Source organism: Phyllobates terribilis, unplaced genomic scaffold (assembly GCF_046119375.1).
Source record: "Phyllobates terribilis strain yellow unplaced genomic scaffold, ASM4611937v1 Scaffold_4__5_contigs__length_816908805, whole genome shotgun sequence".
Taxonomy (NCBI): domain Eukaryota; kingdom Metazoa; phylum Chordata; class Amphibia; order Anura; family Dendrobatidae; genus Phyllobates; species Phyllobates terribilis.
Window position 1 is genome coordinate 727,224,115 of NW_027362764.1, and position 19,896 is coordinate 727,244,010.

A 19,896-nucleotide genomic window follows, 5' to 3' on the forward strand; every position below is an offset into this window, starting at 1 on the left:
TCGGCATATGACCGCATGTGTTGAAATCACACACTCACCCCTGGCTCTGGCATCAGAGAATCCTGACATTGCGCACTGTGAAGAGTCGCAAATCTACAGTCACAGAATGACCATTAAAAAATGTTATAATTGGTCTTCATTTCAAATGTTAAGTACTTGCCTGTGTTTTGCAGATTCTTTTTTATAAATTATATATAAACTAGGTCTCTTTCCTGAGATATAACATCTATTTTTATAAATTGAATACACCCTTCCTTTACTTTTGTTCCTTGCATGCAAGTGCCAGGTAAGTGGATAAAGAGCCTCACCCTCTCCTTGATCTTTTCTTAAGAGAAATTGAAAAAGAAAAAACTGCATACAGTACATTTTTTCACAGATGTCACAAAGTTGTATTATACTACCAGGATGAAAAAAAAAGCCTAACTTGTTGAATTACTCAAAAATAATATACCCCCTCCCCCCCAAAAAAATGCATGTAAAGTTACGCCCACACATTGCCTCCATCTGATAATTTGGACACAAGGGTGACTGACCATTTCACCAGCGCTAATCCGGCATCATCCATAGCAGAACTGAAAGAGCTGACATAGAAAACAGCAGGAATTTGCAAACCGGAGGGAATGACAGTCGGCCATGTGCGGAGGGTGAATGGAGAACATTGTTGCAGCGCAGTACCATCCATCTCCCGGGGATTTGTTTAAACAAGAGACCGTTTCTAAAACAGAATATTTCCAAAGCCATGATAAACTAAAACCAAGACCCGGTTACAGTGAACAATTCTCCGCACGAGTCAGTGACGCATCAAAACAACGCAAAGAGGAGTCTTCTCAAGAGGTCACTTGTAGGAATGAGGATCCTTTAGATTTGTCCAGAAACAGCGCCATTATTCTCCATGGGTTGTGTCCGGTATTACAGCTCAGTTCTATTCAAGAGACTAGAGTTTAGCTGTAATACCGGACACAACCCATGGACAAGAGGGGCATCATTTTTTCTAAAAAGTAAACAGCAAAACCTGTACAAAGTAAGAGTTAACCATCAATCACTAATGTTCCCGTACTTCTCTAAAAGGAAGTCATCATCAGAAAAGGACATGGTTTAAATCAGGTTTTTGTGTGTTATATATACTTAAAAAAAAAAACACCACAACTTTAAAGAGTTCATCAGGTTCCTTATCATCAGAGACCGGATTACAGTGACAGGTAACACCTCTATATACAACTGATCCATCAATTATAATAGGTGATGTCACAGCTGATACTGCTTCTGTTCCCTTCCCAATGACCTTTGCACACAGACATTAGATGCATTAATACAACAGATAGGGTCGGGGTCTGATCATTGTGGCTATGTACATGTGTTATTTCCTGACACAATAGGAAGTTAAGAGTCTTCAAAAAAAAAACAACACCACCACCACCACACATACACACATTGAAAAGTAAAACCTGACTGCAAACAATTGGTCGTTATCTGATGATCATTTCCTTTAAGCGGCATATACAACTTTAGGGCAAAGTCGCCATACCAACCAATTATCTTATGTATACTGGGACCTCCCAACAAGGAAACAAGAATTTAACAATTTTAACAGTGGATCCTTTGGTTCTCAGGGGAAATTAGCTGCTGTCAGAGGCATCTAGAAGAAACTTTCTCCCCTTACCTTATTAAAACCCAAAAAGAATGGACACCGTTGTATCCAGCCTACGTGTCCATAAACTGCAGGGTGGATCTTTATTCTAGGAGGAGCTTATTTTACAAGAGCTTTGTAGCATTGGTGGGAAAAAAGAAATGAATAAAAAAAAAAAAAAAAAAAAAAAAAAAATCAATAAAGGCCAACATACAACTCTGAACTTTCTTTACACAAAGCAACGCGTTTCAACCTCAACTCAAGGTCTTCATCAGGTTCAAAGCCCTATTAAAATACATGTGATGGCGATCCAAGTGTATGAGTAGAATTAATTATAGCAGTGGTCTCCAACTTGTTGCTTATCAGCTGTTGGTAAAACCACCACTCCAACAATACTGGGAATTGTACGTTGGTTTCTCCGGCTATTACTAAGGTTTGATACCACGGCGCTTGAAGGAGGAAGAGAGGAGAACTAACTGTCCTTTTCATCGATTGCACTATGCAGCACAAACTGTCCAATCTGATCTTCCCACTTTTATCTAGAACATCATTTAGCCTCTCACCTATAACGAGCCTATGTCCTGTGCTATATTACTCACTCAAGTGAGAGCCCGCCATGTACTCGTATCCAAATTAGAGCTGTAGTTACCATAGCAACCCTAAATTGTTCCGAATTACAACGCGCTCAAGTTAATTAACATTCAGATACCGGGAAATGTCTGGATTTGCATTTGTTTTTCGCTCATGCAAAATTAGACAGTTGTTGCTATCACAAGGCATCAGTCACTACCAAGAGAGTGTTGGGAGGCCCTGCTGTGACCTGATGTAACTACTAGGGAATAGTGATGAGCGAGCGTGTTCTATTGACCCCTTTGGTGAGCACGCTCGGGTACTCGCCGAGTACTTTGGCGTGCTTGGCATTTCTTTTACTGTCGCCGCGCCCGCAAGTGTCACAATTTGTTATGAGAAGATTTGCTTTATTTGACCAGTAAATTTGATCTGAAGCAAGAGTGCCCCGATTGCCACGAAAAGAAGTTACACTTTGAGTTCTTGCTAGACCCCAAGCATAATAAGCTGGAAGAAAGGGAAGAGGTTAAGATAAATAAAACATTCTGCTCACCTTTCCAAGCCTTCTCCTGTCCTTATACCACTACCTCTCCCAAGTCCTTCACACTAGTTTTTTTGTTCCTCCGGAACAAACACCACTTATTGATCTCATGTGGTCAAGTGGGAGTAGGTCAATGGAAAAAACCGCATTGACGTACGTTGCCCCTTCACAAGACCAATCACTTGCCTCAGCGCAGAAGAATGGAACACCAGAATGGATGACCAGGGAGGTGGGACAGTGGTGGAAGCACAAGCAAGAGCCTAGGTGAGGAGAATGTATATTATTATAATCCCTTTCCTGGGGTTGAAACATTTTTAACAGTTTGCTAGATTTGTGCAGATAGAATACCAAAAATTTAGATTCACCAGAATCAAAAATTTAGGGGAAATCCGTAACACATTTGTTAAGAATTGATCCGCTGGTCTCTAAACACCTCATCGCCTAAATATTCTTGCTGTAGTTGGTTCAGAGACCATAGATGCTCACCTGTAGCTGTATATTATTGATTGCCATAGCAGCCCAGTCATTTTCTTGCCCAAGTGTGACTGCAGATCCTCATGGAAGTTGCAAATAAGGATGCCCACTAAATAGTCATTGTGGCCTACAAGCACTTTAAGCCTTGGACGACCAACAGAGGCAACGCTGTCTACAATTTGGATCATGGCAATTGCTGGGTTTATGGAATAGGGTGTCAATTCTGCTTCCCCTCCGTCCCCCACGAGGGTATATGTATCAGTCATTTTCAAAGCCATACCATGCTCAAGTCACAAGGATGCAATGTTTATATTGCTTGTGGAAGAACTAAAACAATGATAATGAAAGATTTGTAGAAGTAAGAATTTTACCTGTCTTCAGAAGTCCACTTTTCGGTTCCTTTTTGTATCGCGCCGGCTGGACATTGCCATCTGCAAAAGTGCCAACATTGACTCTCTTGTGGCTGTAGTCATCCTCACTTCCTGTGCAGAATCCCATGGGACTCATACCAGCATCAGAGGGCGTCTTGACTGGGGACACGGACTGACTACTTGGACACCCAGTATCATCTAGAAAAAAAGAGAATGAAGCCAGCTTCATAAAAATCGTGAAAGGGTGTGATTATGTAAGCCAGTCATATCTTCTGTCAACATCTTTGGCCCCTGTATTAAACTGTCTCGGAGAAAACTTGGCCCTGTACACTGGGAAAAAATAACTGGAGTCTGGTTGACGACCCCTCGAGGAATCATTTACGTAAGGCCCTTATCCTTGGGTCTTCAGTGGAGAAGATTCTCCAGGTCTTCTGAAAGCCAGATCTGATGCAATACCAAAAAGAGACAGAACTTTTAATAAATGCCAGAATTAAAGGGGTTTTCCCCTAGTAGGATATCGATCGATACTGGCATCTTCCAACAGAATAGGTCAGTGGAAAGAAGAATCGAGCAATTTTAAACACTGGATATTTTTGCTCACAGGGAAGAACAGGATCCTTTCATTTTCCTCAGGATAGGTCATCAATATATCAGTGGGGTCAGACAACCGGCAACCCCCATCGATACGCTGTTATTAGGATATTGATGATCTAAGGACAAGTCAACAATACCTTAGTAGTGGAAAACCCTTTTAAAAGACGATACGAATGATTAAAAATCCAGTGCCACACCTGATTATAGGTTTAGTCTGTAATTGAAACTCAGCCTTAGTGAAGGAAATGAAAGTGAGCTGCAATACCACCCTGAACCCTTTAGTCAGGAGTGGCGCCTTTTCTGAAAGGTAAAAAAACGCAACATATTTCTAATGCTGGACAACCCCTTTAATTTTCATGAGACTTGCAAATGTACTTGTTTCTTGGTAAACCAATACTGCTAGCCATTTTTTCCTGGAAAATACAAATATGCAACAATCACCAGAACTTTTATCTCCATCAGAATGGAAAGGCAGCGCACGTTTGACAGCTGCACTATTCATTAAAGGGACTGTCAGCATAAAGTGACTGTTAAAACTAAGTCCCACCAGATGGAATCCAAGCAGGTGGGCAGGTGTATATAAATCATTGGCCCCACCGTGAAGCACCGAGCCTGTACTTGGTTTGAACAGTCATTTTGTGCCATCAGAGTCCCTATAACTTGTGCTGTCAAGCAAAGCACTCGGCTTTTACAGCCGTGGTGAATGAACGTGCGGCGGTCAGCGACCTGACTTGCCACTCTGATTTGTAACAGAGAAAAAAGTACCAATTCAGGAATAACATTTCCCCGGTCTGCTGATTGATACTGGTTTCTGCAGTGAAACCCCCACATTTGAGACAGACCCTTTAAGGGAGCTACTGATAAAGCCAAGCGTTTCACCTCTCCAAAGAAATTACAGTGACGAAAGCCGCTCGTATACATCGCCACTTCATCTGCTGCTTACTACTTGGTCATAGGACACAAATTCTGCCAAAATTTAGTGGCAAGAGTGATTCATGCAGTGTCCTATGTGTTACTCCTCTTCTCTTTGACATGTGAGCAGATTGTATTGTGGGCTGTTTGTGATCCCCAGGCTGCAGGTTGTAAGCCTCGGGCTTAGAGGGACTACTCATTAATGGTGGTTACTAAATCCAACTAGTATAAGGAAAGTTTTACAGTTTTGTAATATTCTCTATCAATAGGAGCCCTAATTTACTACTCCTAGTAAATCTTGTTCTGATGATGTGATGGGTTCGCAGTGCACGACTGTTCTCCAGCTCGGATAGCTGGGCTGTAACGATGCATGTACCGATGTGTCCATTGTATGACCAGGACAGAGCTATAGATTCCTATTGAACGACTGCAAGCCGAGATCTTGAAATCCATTTAGAATCAATACAGAAATATTATAGTACTGCCGAGTCCAGGCTTGGACTGGCCCACCGCAGAACAGGAGAATCCTCCGGTGGGCCACCACCCTTTTATATGAGCAGCACTTGGAACAATATACTTGAATCACTGTGTACTAAAGCAGCATCTTATTCATCTAACAATCTACCCAGTTCATTCTTATAGAAATTTGTGATTGAGGATAAGGTCATATTTGCATGTAGCTGGGGCCCTGGAGGTGGTTACTGGTGGGCCCTTGGCACCCCAGTAAGACACGGGCAGTGACAATATACGCTCCAACTACAACCCCTACATATATTACAGTCCTGATCGCAAGATGCAATCCTCTAGCATCCTCCCCCCCCCTTCCTCACAAAAAAAAACAACAACTTTTTTTCAAGAATTTAGATTTTTTTAAAAAAAAAAACTTTCAACTTTTCTATATTTGGCCAACACAGTACAAAGATATATTTTTCTAGTATAGACTTTTTTCGCTAGCTTTTTGCCAATTTTTCTTTCCGAAGTCATAATGAACATAAGGTATCTTGGGAGTTCCCAGCAGCCGTCATGTGTTTAGCTGCTGACTGTACAGCCAGATGCGGCTGGCAGAATGTTTTCCACAGTCTGACATCTGAGACCGGTGGCCTCTATCCAAGCACATAGATGAAGGGAAGGAGGTGGTTCTGGTGCCATGTGGTAAACACTGTCCCCCCGTGTTACTAGCTGGAACGTACACGCTGGCAGTACGGGAACGATATAAAGTACAACTGTTCACATCCAGGAGGGAGTTCACTCTTAATATTTGCCTTGCTCAAAGAACACAGCAGAGGGATCGGATCACACAGACTTTGTGTTCATTTTCTGCTAGAATTTTTGCCATCCCTAAAAAAAGGTTCTTTGATTGCCTCATATACTCATCATGACAATCATGGGTTAATTGATAAGACCAAGTGCAGATAACGGTGCCAGCCAAGAGGCCAGTCTCCGGATGGATGACATGGCATCCGCCCACCATAGGGACTCATTGCAAAAAATATGCAGCACCTTTAATGTTAGTTTTACAATTCTCAGGTTTCAGTAGAAGGATATGTGTGAGAGAGAACAGAAGTATCAAGAAATCCATGAAATATTACATACTGTTATACAATGCCCATACAACACTGACATTCAGTGTCCCAAAAATACTAGCATGCAGTAACCATATAAAATACTCCCATATGGTGCCCACATAATACTGTCATCTATTTGCCATCATTAAATTCCCACATTAAACAGCCATTAACTTTACAAATAATACCACCATCCAATGACTAGTAGTTCGGCACAGTTGAGTTTTACAAGCTCCATTCTTGCATTGTACCCAGGGTTGGACTGGCACACAGGAGGACTGGTGGATTCCCTGGCGGGCCTCTAAGCAGGAATGGGTCTGGAAATATATCATGTAGCTGAACAGTGGGCCCCCAGAATCAATGTGGTGGGCATCACCGTTTAGACCTGTGGAAAGGGGGGAGCGGGGGGGGGTCCAGTCCTAGGGCTACCCCAAGACTCAGAGGCCCAGAGTGATGGCAGAGTACTCCCACCCATAAAACACGACTATATGAAGCTATAAAGCGTCTCCATACATACGCACTTTCGTTTCACATCAGACACCAGCATTAACAGTCCCGATGGTTAATTACCTGAACAGAAGCTGTTGCTACTTATGGTCCTTGCAGATCGACTTGAAGTCAAGTTGAAGTCTTTGCTCTCCTCTTCCGAGAAAGGAGATTCAGAGGACGGGGAAACTTTCTGCTTTGGCAAGTATGGCCTCAGCACCAGGCGGGGGATGCGGCTGCGGGCACTCTCTTTGTCTTGCATTTTCTGTTTACAAAAGACCCCCCCAAAAAATTAAGGCATTTGTGTTGTCTTTACCAAAAATTGAAAGAAAAAAAAAATAAATAAATAAATAATGGACGTAAGCAGCATATGTTACGTATTGTTAATGTTTCCATGGAAACAGATTAAGAAGCCTGGCGAAAAAATATTTACTGGCAGATTGTAATAGCAGCCTTTCATTACCACACATACATCAGGATGACAATAAACTAATGTAGTAATGTCTATAGCGGTTTATTACAATGCTTGGGTTGGCATAGGTTTCGCCAGTGAGAGGCATACACAGGGGTGACCCATAAAATGCAAAATCTGACCAGAAGAGAAGGATCCTGCAAGAAGTGGTGTCACTTCTTCCTCTCTAGTTTCAGATCACTCATATGGATAGAGCCCGTGATGACGCACTACCTGCTCTACGTCATGAACATGAAAGCCATGCCGTAGTTACTGGTCTATCATGGAAGAATACACGTCCATATCTAAACACTCATGTAATATGTGGGAATGGGCTGAAGTTGGATGGTGTCCAGTCCAGAACATTTACCCGAGGCCCCATCTAATATGGTAACCATATAGTGGCAAAATAAACGGTGCAAGGACTTTCCTACTTCTTGGGTGGAAACTTGTCGTAATGAGAAAAAGCAAAAATTTGGTCCCATCTTTGTGTATGACCTTGCAAAACAATCTAACTATATATAGCCATATTGTTTAGATCTATATGGGCATCTACTAAAGGGTCGGATTGATTTGGAAGACCATATATAAAGCAAAAGCCTATGTTGTTGGAGTCAATACGCCACAAAAATCTCCTCTTCTTCAAAACTTCCAAGTCTTGTCGATGAGAGTTTCTGGCAACGCTGAAAGGGACTAAAAAGTGAAGATCTTTGGGCAAATTCCCTTCTGATTGCAATATTATCTACCCTCATGCTTTATTTGTGGGGGCAACTTCAGTGATTTCTTATGGGGAAAACCAAAGTGAATTTGGGGAAGGTTATGTAGGAGCGCACCACCCACTACTAATTACTAAACTTGTACTGTAAGCCGTATTTTCATGTAATTTGCATTGTGCACTCCTGTATGTAGGCTCAGCCTCGGATATACAAGAGGCTTTTGTCTAACACTTTCTGCCAGTCAGTTAATGGCTTACTATCTATTCTACATATTACATTCAGTCACTATCGGTGCCGATTTATAGGACATACGCTAAAGAGCAGGGAATTAAAACGAGGCTTCGAGTCTATGGAAAATTCAATAAAAGCTTCCAATACACAATGCAGCTAATTAATGACTATGCTCACAGGAAACAATCACCGGCCAACCTTGCCTCAGACCATCACAGCGACATCCAGAAAAAAATCTGTGCCTCCGAGGCCAGTGATGGGGTCTAATAGGTTATTGGTGAATCAACCAGGAAGAGAAACGCTTGACTCCAACATCAGTTGCAAAAGATCATGTTCTGATTGACCCCCGGGGCCAACCGAGGGTCAATCCAACCCTGCATTATTTAAAGGGAGTCTTTCAACACAACATGACTGTTCAAACCAAGCACAAGCGCTCGGTGAATTCTCGGCACAACCAGTCTACTGCACCTTCTCACCTACTTGTTTTCCCATCCTTCTTCGTGCCAGTCTCTTACTTGATTGACAGCTTTGTCTTTATGGGAGCCAGAGGAGGGTGAAGAAAGATGGAAGACAAGTAGGTGGGATTGTACACTGAACTGTTTGGCCACACCAAGGGATCAACGACTGTGACTGTGTTTGGTTTGAACAGTCATTTTCTGTTGACAGAAAAAAATCTGTATAAAAAAACAAAAAACAAAAAAACAAACAACAACTGTATACTGAATGATTTACCAAGGATTGCTGGGAGATTTCACCCACCACATGGCAGCTGGCCCAAAAACTCCTGCATGGGGCCACGCTCCAGTTCCTTGCGGCAAATATTTTTTTCTGGAGGCCTAAAACGCAACTTGAATCTTCTGGGGCCCAACCTAAAATCTGTAACAAGGTCTCCTAACTATTGTATGCCATTTGTAATACTGGATTCATCATAGAAGGCAGACGGGCATTTGTGCCCCCTCAGATCCACTGGGTGCGACTGCTAGCCCTGTATTGTCTATAGCTACACCCCTTGTCAAATAGACTGGGTCACATCTGCCAATGCCAAGTATATTCTAGCACCACCAACATGTCTCCAGAATATACCCCTCGATGAAGACTTCTCACATCTCTTCTCTGCTCCAACATGAATAAATAGAATAAATATGCAGAAAAAGGACAACTCCTTTGGCACCAAGTAAAGGAAAAAGATTTCTTGCACATTGACGGTACATATGCAGCCATTTACTTTACAAAACAGGAAAGGCTCTCCGTAATCTGCCAAATATCTCCATGATAATTGTAGGGTTACAATTACTGCTCAGAACTGGATGTGGAATTTATTTCATGGAACTGCCCTTGGTTTTGGTTGTGTGTGATAAAAGCAATACAGTCCTGGAGAAACTATATATTTATATTATTATAAACTCTTCCCAGGCTCTGGGAACATAGAGGAGATCAGGTGCTCATTATCGGGGTATTAGATTTGGGCCAAAAAAAAAAAAAAAGGACCAGCAGTTGCAATGGAAGCGATGACATCAACGTTTAGCCACCCACCGGACCACCACAGTTTGTGATAGGCTGCAGTGGTCAGGTGGCTTGAACTGTACATCATCAAAAGCCAACCAATGATGCACAGTTCAAGTCACCTGACTGCTGCATGTCAAACCCCAGCAGTCCTTTAGCTGGTTGAATATTGCTGTCATTGCCGATACAGACCATGAGAGGCCTGCACTGGATTCAGGAAGTAACAAGCCCCGCCATCTTTTTTAGAAAGGAACCTGTCACTCAAACTGCGGGCAGCATTAATCAGAGCCTGGCTTCACAATCCCCCATAGCGAGAGATCATTAATCACTTCTAGCAGCCCTGGGAAGTTGGCCGGGGGGCTAGTCTTGTCTCTTAATAGATTTCCCGGATGGATTTTTAAAGTATACGCTCCGTGAACCACCAGTGCATTTTGGATAAAAAACATACCTGGCTGCAGTTGTGCAGTTAGGCTCTGATTCATGCTGCCCGTGAAGCGGTTCCCTTTAATGATAACTGTGTAATTACATCTTTCTCCTGTGGTGGAACTGCAGGGAAACAGCGGTGGCGCTGCAGGGAAACAGCGGTGGCGCTGCAGGGAAACAGATTCTTCTACAAATAATAACTGATTGCTGGAGAGAAACAGGTTCCTCTACAAATAACTGATTGCTGGAGATTCCAGCATCACTGACCCTTCCAACAAAAATACAATCCAGAGTGGACAACTCCTTTCAGATGCCTCCCCTGTGGTTTCCCCCCCCCCCCCAATGCTGTAGCTTAAAATAATATATGGATGACATTTCTTCCATTCCTCGGGGTCCCCAGGAATTTTAGGGTCTTGAGGCGGTTACACTAAAGCCAAGATGAAATAACATCAAGGAAACCGGAGCCCGAGCCAGCAATATGCTGCTAGGAAACAACACATGCAGGTGAGAGTTGTCACACGAGGCTGCTAGGTTACACTTGGGATTTACAGCAAAAAAAAAGTGTGTTTTTTTTTTTTTTTTTTTTTTAAATATGGATCCATTTTTACCTAGCACGGTGATAAAGAAAAAAAAAAAAAACCACAGTATTAAAGTCACATGCTGCATTGGATTTTGTGCACATACGTACACTGGTCAGTCAGTTATCACAAATATCAGTGCGTCACTCACAAACATATGTAATAGGCCTCATTCAGACGGTCGGTTTCCCAAGCAGGCAGGACGTAATCTGTCTGATACCCATAGACTCGAAAGGGTTATTCGAAGGCTCAAAATCAGACACGTCTCCGGTTTTAATTTTTTTTACAGACACGCTGTTCACAGTCCCATAGACTATAATGGGTATGTGGTCAAATCTATGAAAAACCTCAGCTAGAATACATGAAAACACAGACATCTGAATGAGGACGTAGAGAGCAAATGATGTCATCTCTAGTCTTATCGTAGAGCTGGCTTACAATTCACTTTGTATCATAATAAATATAGTTAAAGCAAATTATATACATATATTTGCAATAAAAACTGAAAACATCAAAAATAACCTGAAAAATAGAATACGACAGAAGAGAAAAATAAATGCTTCAGATTTCATTGCCACTTTATACTCAGATTTGCAATGGGTTAAACCTTCCCCCAGAACATCATCCACTATAACACACAAAGCCAGACAAGAACAATTATAAAATGATCAATAATGCAACAAAACCCAACTAAAACAACAGATTGCAGCAGATCATTGTGGGCTATACATGATGCAATCCCCAGGATACAGTATATGCTCGATCATGATCCATACCTTGCGGTCCTGCAGAGGTCCCATGGTCCACCCCACCACAGATCAGCTCACACCCTGTGGATGGGACACAGACAATGAGAGGACACAATGTATCACTGATCAGAACCTCTCCTGAATCCCCTCACTGACACTTGTTGACTCAGGACTACAACCCCAATGGTTTGGTTGTTCACTTCTTGTCCATCAATGACTCCAAGTAGCAAGACCAAAACCAAACCCACCAATCATCCAGCCCCTTCCCATAAATAATTGTATCAATTGATACCCCTGCCTTGATTAATTATGCCAATTAGCCAGGCTCCATGCAATTGCATCAGCCCCTTCTATAGCATGAGACATTGTAGCAGAATGTCCCCCAGTCTCAGGTCCCTGATGGTCTCCCTGATGGTGTCCCTTCCTCTTACCTGGGCTCCTGGCTGCTCTCCAGACAGTGGTGCACTGCAGCTGACACAATGCTGTCTGCAGCTTCCTCCTCCTCCTCCTCCTCCTCCTCCTCCAGCAGCACACACCTCACTGGCTGCAGAGCCGATGTCTTCCCAGAGACAGGGCTGAGCTGTCAGAGCAGAGCTGTCAGGGCAGAGCTGTCAGGGCTGCGCCTGCTGCAGAGCTGCCTCCCTCTGGCTGTGCATCAGGACATCACACTGCTGTGCGCATGATGCTCCATGTCACTGGGGAATGACACAGCAGAGCTGGATCCGTGCACATATCCAGGAATAATGGGACAGCCAGGCGGTGATACCTTAATGAGAGTCACATATTAGATCACAGCCGGAGTCACACACACCATTTTCTCAGCCCTTTTAAAAGCTTGTAAAAAAAAATGCAATGAGTTTTTCCTATTGAGAAGCCTACGAGGAAAAAACATACTGCATTCGGAGAAAAAAACAAACAAACACTTTAACCCCTTAGGCCTTGTTCAGACGTTCAGTTTTCACAGATAGAACACGTCCCCATTATAATCTATAGTGCTGTTCACATGTCATTGGTTTTTTGCGGACCATGTGCAAAAATCACGGAGACATGTTCATTTCTTCTCTGGCACCACGGATGAAAAAGGCCAATATATCTGCATGATTGTCAGGTATGGCATACCTCCCAACTTTTGAAGAAGAGAAAGAGGGACAGATCACGGCCACGCCCTTGGCCACACCTCAATCTACGCCCATTTACCATTTCTTTCTCTCCTGGCAGGAGGAGTTGTCAGAGGGGCGCTGGTAATGAGGGGCATTCAGCAGACAGCCCTCATCCCCATTCCTGGTATGCATGGCCCTCTCATCCCCAATCCTGGTATGTATGGCCCCCTCACCGCCAATCCTGATATGCATGGCCCTCTCATCCCCAATCCTAGTATGCATGGCCCCGTCATCACCAATCCTAGTATGCATGGCCCCCTCATCCCCAATCCTGGTATGCATGGCCCCCTCATCCCTAATATCGGTATGCATGGCCCCCTCATCCCCAATCCTGGTATGCATGACCCTCTCACCCCCAATCCTGGTATGCATGGCCCCCTCATCCCCAATCCTGGTATGCATGGCCCCCTCATTCCCAATCCTGGTATGCACGGCCCCCTCATTCCCAATCCTGGTATGCACTATACAAGTGATGTCGTTCTTGCACTCATCCTGGCAGCACTAAACCTGACGTTCATGCACTCATCCTGGCAGCACTATACATGACGTTCATGCACTCATCTTGGCAGCACTATACCTGATGTTCATACACTCATCTTGGCAGCACTATGCCTGACGTTCTTGCACTCATCCTGGCAGCACTATACCTGATGTTCATGCACTCTTCCTGGCAGCACTATACATGACATACATTCACTCATCCTGGCAGCACTATACCTGACGTTCATGCACTCATCTTGGCAACACTATACCTGACGTTCATGCACTCATCCTGGCAGCACTATACCTGCTGATCATGCACTCATCTTAGCAGCACAATACCTGCAGATCATGCACTCGTATTGGCAGCACTATACCTGCCGATCATTCACTCGTATTGGCAGCACTATACCTGCCGATCATGCACTCATCCTGGCAGCACTATACTTACCGATCATGCACACATCCTGGCAGCACTATACTTACCGATCATGCACACATCCTGGCAGCACTATACCTGCCAATCATGCACTCGTATTGGCAGCATGATACATGCAGATTGTGAACGAATCCTAGAAAGTACTGTACAGTATATGCAGATTCACCATAACCAAAGGGGTGTTGCTCACAGGGTATTTATGTAGAGCAGCCTAAAGACATGACCCAGAGGATCCTGTGAGTCACACCCCCTTGTACAGACTATAATAATTTGCACTAAATAAAAAGGCCCATATGTCTGTAACCTTATGGCTGATTTAAAAAATAAAAGTGCAATACTCAGGAGATAAAATGAGAGCAAAAACTGCCCACTTTTGTGTTTTCTCCAGATTATGTGAACAGGAAAAATAAGTGCAGAGATCGACCCTGACTGCACTTTCCGGAGCAGATATGAATGGCGCAGCGGGTACTTAGGGACTAATAAGGCAGTTTTTGGCTGAGTCTTTTCGATGCCGTGTGTCATAATAAGATTGCACTGATTTTAATCATCTGGTCGCCGTAGTGCATGCTGGGATATTACAATTACGCTGTATAAAGGAATGATGTAATCCATAGCAACCAGCAGAGAGACGTCTGCTTCCCATTGGTTGCAGAATTTTACGTTTTTTTTATTTTTTTTGCAGACATGAATGATGTAGTGGAAGCCGGGAACGTGCTGTATTTCTCACTTGCTTCAGTTTACCATTTATGCCTTCAGTACTTATGGATGGGAATATTGGGGTAACAATATTAAAAATTCAGGGTGGGAGGGTCATGCCTGTGCAGGTGCCTTAGTATGGCACAGGCAAGAAACCCAAGGACTGGACATTTCTTAAAGAGCTGGACATTTAGGTTCCATAGACGGGGCACAGCCACATACTGGACCCCCGGGTCCCAGCACTTCTATATTACAGACCCCCAGGCTCTCCGAGTGTCATTGTGTGAAGTAATAATGAATATTTACATACAGTACAGACCAAAAGTTTGGACACACCTTTTCATTTAAAGATTTTTCTGTATTTTCATGACTTTGAAAATTGTACATTCACGCTGAAGGCATCAAAACTATGAATTAACACATGTGGAATTATATACTTAACAAAAAAGTGTGAAACAACTGAAAATATGTCTTATATTCTAGGTTCTTCAAAGTAGCCACCTTTTGCTTTCATGACTGCTTTGCACACTCTTGGCATTCTCTTGATGAGCTTCAAGAGGTAGTCACCGGAAATGGTCTTCCAAGAATCTTGAAGGCGTTCCCAGAGATGCTTAGCACTTATTGGCCCTTTTGCCTTCACTCTGCGGTCCAGCTCACCCCAAACCATCTCGATTGGGTTCAGGTCTGGTGACTGTGGAGGCCAGGTCATCTGGCGGAGCACCCCATCACTCTCCTTCTTGGTCAAATAGTCCTTACACAGCCTGGAGGTGTGTTTGGGGTCATAGTCCTGTTGAAAAATAAATGATGGTCCAACTAAACGCAAACCGGATGGAATAGCATGCCGCTGCAAGATGCTGTGGTAGCCATGCTGGTTCAGTATGCCTTCAATTTTGAATAAATCCCCAACAGTGTCACCAGCAAAGCACCCCCACACCATCACACCTCCGCCTCCATGCTTCACAGTGGGAACCAGGCATGTAGAGTCCATCCGTTCACCTTTTCTGCGTCGCACAAAGACACGGTGGTTGGAACCAAAGATCTCAAATTTGGACTCATCAGACCAAAGCACAGATTTCCACAGGTCTAATGTCCATTCCTTGTGTTCTTTAGCCCAAACAAGTCTCTTCTGCTTGTTTCCTGTCCTTAGCAGTGGTTTCCTAGCAGCTATTTTACCATGAAGGCCTGCTGCACAAAGTCTCCTCTTAACAGTTGTTGTAGAGATGTGTCTGCTGCTAGAACTCTGTGTGGCATTGACCTGGTCTCTAATCTGAGCTGCTGTTAACCTGCGATTTCTGAGGCTGGTGACTCGGATAAACTTATCATCAGAAGCAGAGGTGACTCTTGGTCTTCCTTTCCTGGGGCGGTCCTCATGTGAGCCAGTTTCTTTGTAGCGCTTGATAGTTTTTGCAACTGCACTTGGGGACACTTTCAAAGTTTGCCCAATTTTTCAGACTGACTGACCTTTATTTCTTAAAGTAATGATGGCCACTCATTTTTCTTTACTTAGCTGCTTTTTTCTTGCCATAATACAAATTCTAACAGTCTATTCAGTAGGACTATCAGCTGTGTATCCACCAGACTTCTGCACAACACAACTGATGGTCCCAACCCCATTTATAAGGCAAGAAATCCCACTTATTAAACCTGACAGGGCACACCTGTGAAGTGAAAACCATTTCCGGTGACTACCTCTTGAAGCTCATCAAGAGAATGCCAAGAGTGTGCAAAGCAGTCATCAAAGCAAAAGGTGGCTACTTTGAAGAACCTAGAATATAAGACATATTTTCAGTTGTTTCACACTTTTTTTGTTAAGTATATAATTCCACATGTGTTAATTCATAGTTTTGATGCCTTCAGTGTGAATGTACAATTTTCAAAGTCATGAAAATACAGAAAAATCTTTAAATGAGAAGGTGTGTCCAAACTTTTGGTCTGTACTGTATATGATGATAAATCCGGTCACTGTGACTCACCTCTGCCATCTACTGGCACTCGGGATGAAGTGTGACTATATAAGCTTTCCTTCTAGGCTCTTATTTTGCCCCATGCCGGAATACTCTTCCCATGGCAAAGTGGCCTGTTACTTCCCCTTCGCACCCAATCTTCTGACCTAGTGAAAGTGTAGAGCACATTATCCACAGAGTTTAGTAACGGGCAGGGCCGTAACTACAACCGGGGCAGCCGGGTCACTGCCCTGGGGCCCCAACCACCCAAGGGGCCCCAAACTGATGTTAAAAAAATTGTATTTTAATACTTTAATTTCTCATAAAATATCCAGCTCCTATATTCCTGTCAGACAATGTCACCCGGAGGACAGGAGAGACTATCATTTCAATAATTTCCAGGAGCTCTGCCAGCTGTCAATGAATGGAAACCTGCACTGGCCTGGAGAGTCTCATAGCACAAGATTTGTAACAATATGTTAGTCTGGAGATCACTCCTGACTGGAACACTCTCTTCATCTCACGCTCCCTGTTCCTTTGGCCCTTTACCTTTCTGAGTTGCAAACTCGGGGCCATACTGCTAGTCGTCCTGTCCCAGGACCCCTCTCCGGTAAATCACTCTGTCCTTCTAGCACTTTTCCATTCTCTGCTCAGGATCTCGCTATCTACTGCCACGGTCTCCACTCACTTTGGGGACACCTAACTCATGCAGCTCTGCTGAGTACTCAGGCCAAAGGTCTGCTCTAATTGCAATCTAGGCAATGTCTAAGTCACTACCAGGACGACCTATATGATCTTGCTACATAGCCCCTTTCCTCTCTGGGCTAGTCCCAACTCTTAACTTTATCCATACCTACTCACTACCTGTTGCTGGGCAGAACACTATAATTAATAACGCATGTCACAATACACATTACACAATATACGTGTCTTCAAGGGAGAAGGTGGGCAGTATGTCCATCTCTTTACAAATAAACACATAAATACTTTGTGATATCATTACAAAAGAACGGAGCCTGTAACTATACACATATTAAAGTGGCATCGTCACAAAGCACAGCCTATAAATACACAAATACAGTATTGTCATCATTACAATGGAACATATCTTATAAAAACACTTATAATTGTGGCTTCATCACAATCGAACACAGCTTCTTACTCTGAATCAATCATCAATGACAGGTTCAATTGCTGAGACACTATTGTGATCACAATTAAAGGCCGTGCAATCCCAATATTGTGCACACTGCAATATAGTCACTAGAGATGGCGGTCTATACTTACATGCACACTTGGTTATTTATATTTCTTTTTCCTTTTCTCTGTGCATCTCTACTATTTATTTGGTACTGTCTTTATTCCTATATTATTATTATTATATACTTGATTCATTTATGGGCTTAGATATTGGAGCTTATATATATATTTTTTTCTATGCTCCTTGATTAATTTATTTATTTGTATCATGCCATATATGCTCTAGTGATATTTGGAATTATGTACCATCATTATTGATATATACCGATTGTGCACAGACTTATGATATATTATTGTTTTGCTTATTTATCATTTTTTTCCTTTTTGGGTGATTTTTTCTTCCTGTTTTTTGTCCTATGTGTTTATTAATCATGTTTTTTATTAGAATGTTCTATTTTCTATGTCTTGAGAATAATAAAATTTTGCATATATTTATATATTATCGTTCCTATATCTGATTATTTATTATATTTGGTGCCCTTGAGTTGTCCCAATTTTCCTTTATTTTGCTCTTTTGCATTTATGGGGACATTGGCACAAATATATAGCATAAATTTAGTGTGGTGCTAGGTCTGCCCCCCATTTCTTTACATGCAAACACTATTATGACATCATCAACTGACTGGACGTCTATATATACACAAATCCCCTAGTGATATCATCACTATAAAGGACAAACAATACATACACATCAACTTTTGTAATATCATCATCCTAATGGATTGCAGCTAGTGATGAGCGAGTATGTTTTGTTAACCTTTTCGCCGAGTATGCTCGGGCGATCACCGAGTATTTATAGCATGCTCGGTGATATGTTTGAATCACTCCCGTGTGCATGATTTGCAACGGTTTGACAGCTTTAGTACATGTGAGGACTGTGTAAGAAGTTCTCACACATTCCTCACATGTACTAAAGCTGTCAAACAAAACATACTCGCTCATCACTAATTGCAGCCTATACACACAGACACATAATAGTGACCTTCTTTTGGTAGAGTTGCCCGCAGAACCTTGCCCACAACGAGGATTGGTTTGTGATTCCAGGCCTATGATGTCAATCAATAACATCCTCGCAGAATGAGGTTAACGCCATCGTACATAGTGTTCCCTCAATTCTTACCCACATATAGCTCTGTGGAGAAAAATTCCCAGATCTGTAGGCCATTAAACATGATTTATGGCTGACCAGCCAAGAGACACAGTCTACAACGTACGAATTTCCTGACTCCACATCTACACCAGAAGCACCTGCAGAAGGTCAACGACCGGCCATGCTTCCTAATGATGGAATAAATGTCCCGAGAATCAATTTGTCTGTTCACATTAGACAAGAGAGTCAACTGGATAGTGCAGATCACATATAAACCCTGAGGTCAAAGCATTGATTTAGCAGAAGGCAGATATCTGGGATATCATTTCTGCATGATGCCAATGGAGAAAAGGAGATAAAGCCATGAGTAGATGTAAACTACAAGCACTGAAAAAGGAACACAAATGTTAGAGCAAAAAAAAAGCGCAAATTTAGCTTTAAATAACTTTTTCATATTGGACATATGTAGCATATCCACAAGACATGCCATAGATAGATGTCTGATAAATGGCAATGAGACCCTGTCTTGTACCTTGGGAATAGTGGTAGGCGCGCATGCGCTGCTAGTTTTAGAGATGAAAGTAATGAAGAGAGCTGGTCATTCACTGATACCTCTGACAGCGGCATGAAATGGGCCCTATTCCCCCCAAAGTGTGGGACCCACATCTATCAGATTTTTATGGCATATCCTGTAAACGTGTAATTAATGTTGATGGGATGTAACAACCACTTTGTCTTGTGGCAGTTCAGTAGTGGCAAGATAATGGCTCAGTAGACAGTAGTTATTTTGGTTATACATATTCCATACAGTCAGGGGTGGATTGAGAGTAGCCCGGCTCTGGGCAGTTTAGATGGCGTGGCATGCTCAGCACCCGATGACATGTCACGTGATTAACACATGGGTGCCCTGGTGCACGTCTGCAGATGCAGAATGATAGCTCCGCGCAATTTTTTTCTCCTTTTGTAAAGCGTTATACATAACATAGCACTATACATAATAGAGGATTCTATGTAATAAGGAACGGCGCTGTATATAACGA

At 42.8% G+C, this 19,896-nt stretch overlaps 1 protein-coding gene across 4 annotated transcripts in view; it reads right to left on the reverse strand.

Moving 5' to 3' along the window:
* The window catches only part of SYBU (syntabulin), a 30,912-nt gene extending 18,453 nt beyond the window's left edge, over nt 1-12,459 (reverse strand). For 3 of the 4 annotated variants that reach the window (XM_073679782.1, XM_073679780.1, XM_073679779.1), the window contains exons 1-4: nt 12,220-12,458; nt 11,816-11,869; nt 7,222-7,402; nt 3,581-3,778 (exon numbers count right to left, since the gene is read on the reverse strand). In XM_073679782.1, coding sequence (XP_073535883.1) covers nt 3,581-3,778; nt 7,222-7,402; nt 11,816-11,839 — 403 coding nt within the window. In that variant the 5' untranslated portion in view covers nt 11,840-11,869; nt 12,220-12,458. Of the gene's footprint in view, nt 1-3,580; nt 3,779-7,221; nt 7,403-11,815; nt 11,870-12,219 lie in introns of all 4 variants that reach the window. The other variant, XM_073679781.1, reaches the window with a different exon arrangement.
* Nucleotides 12,460-19,896: the final 7,437 nt, after the last annotated feature.